This window comes from Chelon labrosus, assembly GCF_963514085.1.
Source record: "Chelon labrosus genome assembly, chromosome: 18".
NCBI classification, from domain to species: domain Eukaryota; kingdom Metazoa; phylum Chordata; class Actinopteri; order Mugiliformes; family Mugilidae; genus Chelon; species Chelon labrosus.
This window is the reverse complement of record NC_140351.1, coordinates 1,000,038-1,011,058: the sequence shown is the minus strand read 5'-3', so window position 1 is coordinate 1,011,058 and position 11,021 is coordinate 1,000,038. Positions and strand designations below refer to the sequence as shown.

The window sequence follows — 11,021 nt, the reverse complement described above, 5'->3', positions numbered from 1 at the left end:
TGTGCCAGAGTGTGTGTTCATTGGAGAAAGCTCCAGTATTGGCTGCCTCCCGTTCACCCTCCCTTCCACCAGTCGTCCAATCAGAGACAGAAGCAGCCAGGCAGAGCTGCCAGAGTGAGGCTGCAGTCAGAAACTGAGCAGAGGCATCTGCGTTAGCCCATCACACAGGTTCAGGTAGGTCCAGCAACACAAACACACACACACACTGATCTGAAAGTTTACAAAGATTCTGGTTTTGTCAGAGAATGATCCACACGGCGTTCAGCTGCTAGAGGGGAGACGAGTGTCCGTCATGTTGATGGGTACTGATGTGATCGAGGGATGCAGAGTTATTGTCTGGATAATGTTCTGAGTTAAAGTGTCCTGGCGTGGAGTGGGTTCATGCTTGTGTTTCTGGTACCAGTGTGTCTCTAGAGGACGTCAGAATTAACTGATGGAACAAACACCTTTAAAGGGTCGGCTCACTCACATTTAAACACTGATTGATATTCAGCTCTGCAGACGGATGTATTTTAGACGGCATGTCGCGTCCTTCAGTATTTCCTTCTTAGTTTATAGATGATGTCAGTGATGGGTTGCTGTTTACCACATTAACCTGGACTCACTCTTTGCTGCTTTGATCAAATCTGTGTAAGATTTACTGATGTGAGCCTCATCTCTGGATGGACTCTGGGATACCCAGATACTTGGAGCTATCCTGTACGTCTGCTATACTTCTGTTCACTGCATTACTTTCCCTCCATTTTTCACCACGAGGCCACACTTGACATCCTGATGGCTTTCCTTTCCATGCAGGTGAAGGTGATCAGAGCCCTCCAGACCATTCTGGGTTAATTAATGGAGCTCTGTAGCAGTAGCTGCTGATTTTCTGATCTCTGCTCATGTGCTGACTCTTGTGCTACAGGCTTCTTAATGTTTCTCTCCACGAGGGGAAGTGGACGCTATGACAGCTCCTCTAAAGTGAAGCCAGAGCATGTGGAGCTCCCCCTGGTGGCTGGTTGCTGTAGCCTATATGTCATAAGCTCCACCCCCTCCATGTTAGTGGGTGGGACTTGGACCAAACTAAAACAATAAAATACACGTCACATACGTTTTAGGTAGTTAATATAATACTGATGTTTGTTTAAGAGTCAGTTATTCTGATAAAGTTTGTTTTAGTCATTTGACGCTATAAAAACAGGATGTGACATCATCATGATTGACAGTTGCCGCAGGAATAAGAGTGTCTAAATAATTGTCTGTCTGCGTGAAAGCCACTGAATGAGTAGTTGTGCTGTTAACTAACCAACCTCCAGTTTTTTGTCATGAATGAATGTAAGTAGCTAGCTAGCTACGTTAGCTCTATGGGGGTTAGCATTCACAAAGTCTGAATCCATGATGGTGTTTGATTCAGAAAAGGTTCAGAGTATAATCCAACATGTGATGTTGTGTGAACAAGATGTTCAGGTGTGTCTGCTGATCAACGTGTAGTCTTTACGTCACAGTTTCATTTTCATTTAGTTCATTTATTTTCATAAAGTCCTGACTGGTTTGTTAAGCCGGGAGGGGTCTGATGTTTTCATGTAACCTCTAGTGTGGCTAATAATACAGAGAGGAGGATTTAGCTTTTCACTTCCTGCAGCTTTGATAAGAAAGAAAGACAGCTCTGATTTAGAACTGAAACCAGAAACAGAATCCACTATATTCATTCATGACTGTTAATGGTGTAATGAAACATACAACATCTATACTGAAACAATACATAACATGACACATAATAATAAAAATAATAATAATAATAATAATAATAATAATAATCAAATACTTATTATTCCTGAAATAGAAAGACCTAGCTGTTTAAATCAACCAGATCAAGAGTTAGTCTTATTCGTAGACATTTATCTAATTAACTGTAGAAGCAACTTCTAACTCTCTTCACAATCACAGAGTTTATCTACATGTTTATAACAGATTCCTTCTACCTGAGCTCAGACCTGTACATCACTCTGTTATTATAACGGTCATGAGCAGGAAGGGTGTTTTTAAAATGCAGACTTCAGGAATCATGAACACATCCTTTAAAGAAAATAGATCCATAAACTCAGTCTGGTGTGTTTAGCTTCTTTTTAAATGAAATCATCAGCTATATACTGTAGACATGTAGTAAATAGTGATAAATAGTCATGTCTGGTCATTTAACTTGATAATCCTGATAACTAACGTTATTATTATTATTATTATTATTATTAATAGATATGATTAAAAAATAATATAAAATTATTGTTGTTATTATATGGATTAATAAAATAAAATAAAATAAAATAAATGATTACATTATCATTTTTATAGCATGAGGTTCAGTCAGAATATAATAATAATAATAATAATAATAATAATCCTGTTCAGCCACAGGTCTTTCAACACCAGCCTGTTTTCTTCAGATTATTTGCAGCTCTTGTGTCGTCATGCTGATGAAGACGTTTCTGTGTATTTGTATTTTCTTGAGTCTTGAGCTCTTTCAGCCTCCGTAGTTTTGCTTTAATCAACACCCACTCACTGTTTTTATGCTAATACAAAACGTTCCTCCTACACCTGTTGATTCTTTTGTTGATAGCGTCTCTGAGTACAACATTCATCTGGTGTCCTCATCATGAGAAACCCTCGTCTTCTGAGCATCAAGCTTTTTAAAGCCGTCCACAGCTTGAACTTGATCCCAAACAATTAATAATTAAACTTGTTGGTGCTGAACCAGAAAGATAGTTTGGACCTTTTACAGAAAGAAAAGCAGGACTGAAACAGAATCATAGATTTATTGTGTTCTGTCTTAACATGTTGAGTTTCCTCCAGTCATGACAACGAGGCAGCAACTGAAACATCCTCCACAGCTGGAGGGTGGCGGGTGGAAAAAGAAAAAAAGAATTTACAAAAACAAAAAGCTGAGAACTGCATCCACCAATGACTTTAATTTCATTTAATTATATTTAATTATATGTTGGTGGCGGTTCTATTAAAATAAGATGTGTTATACAATAATCAGGTGAATGTTTCTGTTTTATTATGCGTCTCAGGTCCAGATGATTTATTATGAAGTGGTTATATAGACATGAGGGTCTGACCAGGATGGTAACTGGAGGATTAACTTCATCTCTCTGTTACAGAGTCAGATGAGTTTGTCCAGGCTACGTACGTCTCACTCTATAAGGCTTGATGTCATTAAATCTCTGATTAAAATACCTGCAGCATAATAATAATCATGTCTTTATGATTTTCAGTGTTAATTAACTAGTGTTCATGTAAATAAAGCAGTAACTTTAAATGTGTCCAGGTTGAACTCCACAGTAGACGGGACGCTCATAGAACTCACTGCAGGATGTTTGCAGATGGGAGGGATCGTAAATGATGAGAAATCCTTCACTTGCATGTTTCAAAGTACAGATTCATTCAGATTCATGGATCATAAATGGATGAAAGGATCAACCTGGCCTTCTACAAACCTCTACCCTGACTCCACCAACCAGCGTGGGACTTTCTAGGGACTGTTTCATTTTTACTGTCGTTTCTAGATGAGAAGCAGTGTTTGGTCCAGAGCTGCTGATGTTTTCACTCCCAGCATCGTCCACAATGAACAGGTTCAGTTATGGTCCTCACTGGACGGAACATTTATGATGGAAGAACAGTTTGTACATGTGGTTAGGAAACAGCCTCAGGGAATCTCATCTCCACTATCAACCTCATTTTAATGACAGCTCCCCCGATACTGCTCTATGTGTGTGTGCGTGTGCGTGTGCGTGTGTGTGTGTGTGTGTGTGTGTGTGTGTGTGTGTAGTTTGTTGTTGTGCATCCTAAATATATCGTCATTTGTAAACTGTCCTCACCACAGAGTTATCAATGCACCTCAGGTTTAACAATGGTCGTTATCTGACAGTAGTAAAGTCATGAACATCCTCATACAGTCGTTCTTTCTGCTTCGGTTGATTCATCAACTCTTTCTCAAAGGAGACGTCCTGGTTTGTTTGTCCTCGTTCGTTCCTTTCGTAGGTTCTTATCGGTGTGAAGAGCTGCAGACGCTGGGATTGTTAGGATCAGGCCTGGGAGTACGTAAGGTTCCTGCTGTCTGTGAGGCCTAGAGGTCAGAGGTCAGAGGATAGCTTGTACTCGTACCATGAACGTTTGACATGTAGCTTGTTGTGCTTGGTGCTAGCTGTTAGCCGCTGATAGCCGCTAGCTGTTAGCCGCTGATAGCTCTCAGAGTCTCAGTCTTTGAACCAGTGCATGAAACCTTTTCTGAGCTTTGTTATTGATCCAGTTTGGGTGGAGGTCTTCAGTGGATCAGAAACCAGACCTGGTGCAGCGTTGACGGCAGCTTCAGTTCAGCTTTAACTAAATTAACCGTAAGACATTATACTGATGAACCTGATAACTAACCACTCAAGACATTTAACCACTGATCTTATCACTTTAATGATGACTCTGTGATGTGGACAGATATGAAGACACTAAATCATTTACTGTTGCTTGGATCTCTTCATTTATCTAAAACTATTAATACCAGTAGAACCTGTACAGTCTGTATTAAATGTTCACTGTTGTGTTTTCAGGACCTTTTTCTTTCAGAGACTTTGAAAGCATTAAAGACATCCAACAGTTTCCTCTGTGGTGGTGGAGCTAATAACTGAGACCTTCACTCAGACTGAATATTAAAGGCTGAACATGAAACACATAGTCAGCTGCTGCCGGCCGCTGCAAGAAATCTGCTGCAGGAAGTTTAGTTTGTGTGTGAATTATTAATAAATGAATCCATGAAGAAGCTTCTTGGACACATTGGACTTAGTCAGGTAATATATCATCTGCAGATTCAGCCACTGTCCCTAAAAACCTGTCCCACCTCACTGCAGCGTAGTACTGTCAATCCTCTGGACCCACATATCAAGGACTCCAGGACGTGGTCTTTGTTCACAGCTGGTCTGATCATGTTTAAGGACAGATTTACATATAAATGCAGATGCTGATTTTATTTCCAGTAGGAAGAAGTTTGCATCCACTGCTTCCATCCACTGCATCTCCAGGCCGCTTCCCGTCACATTTAACAGCCTCAGATGAGATGCTGAGGGGGAGGTGGAGGATTGCAAGTGTCAGGGCTGTTGATGGTTACCATGGCGCTCAGTCTGTCGTATGCATGTGTTCATGTGGAGGTGTGTGTGTGTGTGTGTGTGTTTAGTTTTGGGCTCTAGAACAATCGGTTCCGTTGAAATGTCCTCGTGAACATTTGGTTTTAATGGAGCTCTTCTATACATGAGGACTGACGGTGATTCCCTGAACAGACAGGGCTTCATTTCATGCTGCATTCACTCCGTCATGTAGTCACATGATGAAAATGCACCTGGAAGATGAGCAACTACCCACGGACGTATCATCACCTGCTTCTGCTGCCTTTTACAACCAGGACAGTTCAGTCTGTGCTGTTCTTGTCAGTAGAATTAAATGCTGCACAGCGTGAAGGGTCGTCTTTACATTCAAGCGCCGTGCGGTCAGAAGGGAAATCTAAAGGTTCATGTAGTCAGAGGTGGTTCTCAGAGTGAGTACAAGTAGTAATGTAAATGTGTGTGAGAGTGTGTGACTACAGGGATTATGGGTCTCAGTTAATCATCTTGCAGGGACTCTCTGGCTGTGTGTGGGAGGCAGGCCCAGTCCCGCAGTCTTACATAAGGGTGGACATAATGCAGTTTAATTCAGCTGCTTTTAATGTGCTCCCTCTCTATCTGCACACAGCTCATTTATGGAAACATTCCCTCAGTATTTAGTTCACAATAAATATGCATATAAGGACATATATTCCTCTAATACTGAGAGGAATGTTCAGCAAATGTCCAAAACACACCTTGAGTGTAATCCCTCAGCTTCTGTGTCTTTGCTGGTTAAAAGTCAGTAGATTTAAATGTGTTCTAAGCACAAAGATGTTCACTGAAAACACTGGTATTTGTTCCCATGCTGCCAGGATTAGCCGTGCATTCAGCACAAAACAAACCTCTCCTCTCCTCACTCTTTCTTGTTTCTCAGAAAGCAGCCTTGGTGGATAGAGAGGCAGATGGAAAAGAACTGAACGAAGGTTGCATCACAACTGAGAATCACAACCTCATCCCCGTCGCCATGGAAACAGCCGAACAATCAAAGCCGGCGATGCAGCGCGAAGCGGAGGTCGCTGTGGCTGACTCACCTGAGCAGGGAAAGGATTTTGGTGCAGATGATGAGCGAGCCTCTCCAGAGACGCTCTCGACAGATTACCTGAGGGAAAAGGTGACGCCTGGAACTTTAGGAGCCGCTGTGCCGACCAGCGTATCTGAGAATGACAAGCTAGACTTCTCTGAGACCAGCGTTGGCTCTGAAATGCCTTGTCAGGATGAAAAGGAGGCTATGGCATTACAGCCCGGCCACGACGAGCTGAACAGGAATGAGTCTGTGGCCTCATCTGTGTCTGATACGCTCTCCAGTGTTGATAGTGTTTATGAAAATGAGGCCAGTCGTAAGAGGCAGGACATACCAGAACAGGACCCTGAGCAAGAACAAGCCCCCGAGCCAGAGCAGCATCCTGAACCAGAACAGTACCCTGAGCCCCAAGAAGATCCTGAACCTGAACCTGAACAGTACCCTGAGCCCCAAGAAGATCCTGAACCTGAACCAGAACAGTACCCTGAGCCCCAAGAAGATCCTGAACCTGAACCTGAACAGTACCCTGAGCCCCAAGAAGATCCTGAACCCAAACCTGAACAGTACCCTGAGCCCCCAGAAGATCCTGAACCTGAACCTGAACAGCACCCTGAGCCCCAAGAAGACTCAGAGAAGGCCTACTCCTTCGAGCCAGAGCTATACCCTGACCCAGAGCAAGACCCTGACCCAGAGCTATTCCCTGACCCAGAGCTATACCCTGACCCAGAGCAAGACCCTGACCCAGAGCTATTCCCTGACCCAGAGCAAGACCCTGACCCAGAACTGTGTCCTGACCCAGAGCAAGAAACTCAGCTAGAGGCGTACCCTGAGCCAGATCCTGAAGCCGGTGACAACACTCATGAAGATGATAGTTTTCAAAACCTGGGATTGTACCCTAATGAAGACGCAGAGGCCAATGAACTCCTATTTGACTCGTGCATCACAGAGGAGTCAGTATTAGAGCGGTGCATCAGAGAGGAGGTAATGTCGGATGTGTCCAATGAATCCTGTCGTGACCCTGACCCTGATGAAATGGATGAATGTCTGAGAGTTGAGATTGCTGCTGCCTCGTCAGATAGTGAGACGGACGAAAGATGGAGAGCAATATTCTCCTCTTCTATAAATAAAGAAGACGATGACTCATATTTGGACAGTCTTCAGCTGAGTGCCCAGGAACTCTTTGTGCAGAAAGTCGAGGTGACAGACTTTGAAGAACAGGACGACGGCAACGTTGAAAATGTCCATTTTGATGTCTCACAAGGGGAAGAAGTTCTGGAACAACCCGAGGACATTATTTCCTTTCCTACCGCCCCACAAGAGGTTAAATATAACCATCCAAGCCTTCAAGGTTTGTCCAAAATATCTGAAGATGACAGTGAAAGCAGCAGAGATGTCAGTCATAACCACACAATCCACCAGGAAAACAATGACGACACAAACAAGAAGCTGCCTAAAGACTTCTGTGTGATACAGGAGACCAAGAGTGAGAACGTTAGTACGGAGCATGTGGACTTCCGGTTGGCTCGTAAACAATGGCGTGAAATGGAAGAGCAAACCAAGAACAAGATTGTCTTACCGACAACCAAGCAGATAAGCTTCCACGGCAGCCACAGCTTCATGTACACACCAGTCCGCAATATTGAAAGAACTTACAAGAAAGCACACGATCTGGAGAACTTAAACCTGGTCAGGGATTATCCTCACGCACAATTTAGCCCTTGCTCCGAGGACTCGGGTCTGGATGATTCCAGTTACAGGTCCCCTTACGATGACCCAGAAACTCCAGTTGACAGAGAGATTCACATCCCGATGGAGAGGGAGGACACCTTTAAAAGAGAGAAGGGCCTCTCCAGGATGGGCAAGTCCACCGATTGTGTCCCATCACGAGGCATCCCAAGATCCATAAGCACTCCGCTGACGCCATCGTTCATCATTACCTCCTCACCCACCAAGGAACCACGCAGCCATGACGTGTCGGCAAACAACATTATCATTCTGGACCCGAGCAGTGATTTCACCTCCGGCCCAGCCCGGTCCGGTGAGTGGCGCTGTGAGGACAGCAGCTCCAGCCTCATCATCCTAGAGACGTCCAACCTGATCATTCGCAGTGCCTCCGAGTTCTCCCTCAACAAAGCCTGTGATGAGCCCCAGGAAAAAATGTTCCTGAACAATCCGTTTTTCAAGCTGCGTTCAAGGAGCCAAATATCGCTGGTGGATGAAGAGATTAAGATGGTGAAGCAAAGGGAGGAGGAGCTGAGGAAAGAGAGGGCAAACCTGTACGGTAAAGACAGGTTCAAAACAGAAAGGGGGTCCAATCAAATGGACACACTGGCATTCAGTAATTCAGGTATGTCATGTTATTTACAGCGCTGTTCCTCCCTGTTTGTGTCTATACATTTAAGTTAATAATGATCTTTGGTCTTCATGACAGTTGATGTACCTCAGAAGTGCAAGTCCTCTCCATCATCACCAATGAAAACCGCCTACAGGATGGATCGCTCCACGTTATCCTGCGATCACAGAGTAAGTTCAAATAGTCACAAAAAACATGTTTTATGTTTGTGTTATTTATAATAGTATTGATATTTATTGAATTTAATTCACCTTTTTATCAAGAAACAATCAATCAAACAAAAGGTTTAACAGGTCCAGGTGTGAACACTGATCTGGCCTCTAGAGTCCAGGTTAAACAGGTCCAGATGTGAACACTGATCTGGTCTCTAGAGTCCAGGTTAAACAGGTCCAGGTGTGAACACTGATCTGGTCTCTAGAGTCCAGGTTAAACAGGTCCAGGTGTGAACACTGATCTGGTCTCTAGAGTCCAGGTTAAACAGGTCCAGGTGTGAACACTGATCTGGTCTCTAGAGTCCGGGTTAAACAGGTCCAGGTGTGAACACTGATCTGGTGTCAGGATGGAGATCAATAGATAATAACTTGATGTTCTTGGTTCTGAAACAGCAGCAGAGATCCATTAGAGACAGTAGCTGAGTTTATTTACATCCAGAGAAACTGAGATCAGATCTGAGAGCTGGATGGAGACACATGTTAATACCAGGTGTGAGGTCTGACCAGGTCCTACTAACCTGAGAGAGGAGGAGGTCGTGCTTTAACAGCAGCTAAACGATCAGCTGTCTTTCAGTTTCCAGAAGCCTACACTGGAGGAAGACGTAAGAGCGCCATGGCTCTGCGCTGGGAGGCTGGTGAATTCACAAAAAACGACTGAACAGGAAGAGGTTTGGCCTTTTAAGGGCATCAGCTGTCAGTGTTGTTCTCATGCAAGTAAGATGCAACTGTGTTTTATTTTTCATGTTGTGACATAACCTAACCTCTGGATCTGTGATGCTCTCAGCAAACACTGAAGTAGTTTGGACAATAAATCCCATTAGAACTGATTCATAGATTAATGAAACTATGGATATGAATAAGCACAACACTTTAATCTGACCTGGGGGGTGGGGGGTTATGGTCACACAGCTCTGACATCTCCTCATCATTCATAGCTGGAAAGATGCAGGTTTCAGTATTTAGTTGAACAAACATCAGTGCCAACACACTCTCTCAAACTTCTGTTTATTTTGGGCCATGATGAAGGATTTGAAGCCATGGTGTAAAGAGATAACTCTCTGATCAGTGAATGTATGACGTATAAGAGACTCTAATCATTTTAATAATGGCATGCCTCTCTGTGGATTACCCCTTGACTCTAGAAGAATATATTAAAAAAGGTTGAAGCAGGAAGCTCATCAGCGTAGAAGAATATCTCAGAACAGAGCTTCTATGTCACATGTACGTGAAAGAGTTACTGGTCACAGTGTTCTGTCAGTATGATAGTGTGTGTTCAGGGTGTTTAAGTTGAGTGGCGCCGCTATGAAACAAGCTTGATGAGAGTTCTTTGACTGGACCAGACCAAACAATGAGCTGAGACCATAGACAGTATAAAGATGGACAGATGGACAGCTCCTCTAAAGTGAAGCCAAAGCAAGTAGAGCTCCCCCTGGTGTCTGGCTGCAGTATAGGTCATAGGCTCCACCCCCTCCATGTTAGTGGGCGGGACTTGGGTCAAACTAAACCACTAAAATACACGTTAAATAATTTAGTTCAGTGATGGTTTCTGTCATTTTAGGTAGTTAATATAATGTTGATGAATGTGTACATTTCTGGATAAGTTTCGTTTTAGCTGACGCTATAAAAACAGGATGTGACATAATGCCGACCACCAGTTGCCATGCCAACCGCTCTGTAAAGAGTTCCTGTGGGACTGTGAGAGTTGTAATAAATAAATAAACAAGTCCAGAGTATAATCCATCATCTCCTTGTAACAGGTGGAGGTAGAGCAGAGCGTAGTATTAATTAAACTAAAACATGAGTGAGTCTGGAGGAAGTGTGGGCGGGGCATCAATATCACGGCTCCACGTGGCTCCGCCCTCAGACCGTACTGATCAGACTCTGGATCCAAACTCACAAGATGGCGCCGCCCGTATCCCCGGGAACATAGAGTCAGTTTGACCAATGAGAGGAAGAGGAGACGTGGTGTCCATGTTTATATACAGACTATGTGTTGAGACATGTTAGAATCACAGTCTGTGACCTGATGGACATGAGGACCAGGAACTCTTTTAACATCCATGTGACATGTTGCCGACATGTTTAAGAAAGTCTTTACAAAATCAGAAGCACTTATTTTATCTAAATAATCAAGTTTAATGACACTGAAAGTATTTCTGTTTGAATGTTGCTGACTCATGTATTGTAGAGTCCCCTCTTTGCTACAGTTTTCTGGATATTATCCGTGTAAATCAGATTTGAGAACATATTTTGGTGTTCCTGTACGTCTTGAT

The 11,021-nt window shown here is 43.3% G+C and overlaps 1 protein-coding gene across 1 annotated transcript; it reads left to right on the top strand.

Annotated features, from left to right (window-relative positions):
- Positions 1-3,805: 3,805 nt before the first annotated feature.
- Positions 3,806-10,302, top strand: LOC311503692 (uncharacterized protein). Its single transcript, XM_084566556.1, has 4 exons — positions 3,806-4,370; positions 6,037-8,530; positions 8,615-8,706; positions 9,323-10,302. Exons 2-4 carry the CDS (start codon positions 6,127-6,129, stop codon positions 9,404-9,406), a joined length of 2,580 nt encoding a protein of 859 aa, XP_084422682.1. The 5' UTR covers positions 3,806-4,370; positions 6,037-6,126; the 3' UTR covers positions 9,407-10,302.
- Positions 10,303-11,021: the final 719 nt, after the last annotated feature.

Coding starts and splice junctions, on each gene's coding strand:
- LOC311503692 (XM_084566556.1), top strand. CDS start 6,127: ATGGAAACAGCCGAACAATCAAAGCCGGCGATGCAGCGCGAAGCGGAG. Junction 8,531..8,614: donor ACTGGCATTCAGTAATTCAG/GTATGTCATGTT, acceptor TCTTCATGACAG/TTGATGTACCTCAGAAGTGC. Junction 8,707..9,322: donor CGTTATCCTGCGATCACAGA/GTAAGTTCAAAT, acceptor GCTGTCTTTCAG/TTTCCAGAAGCCTACACTGG.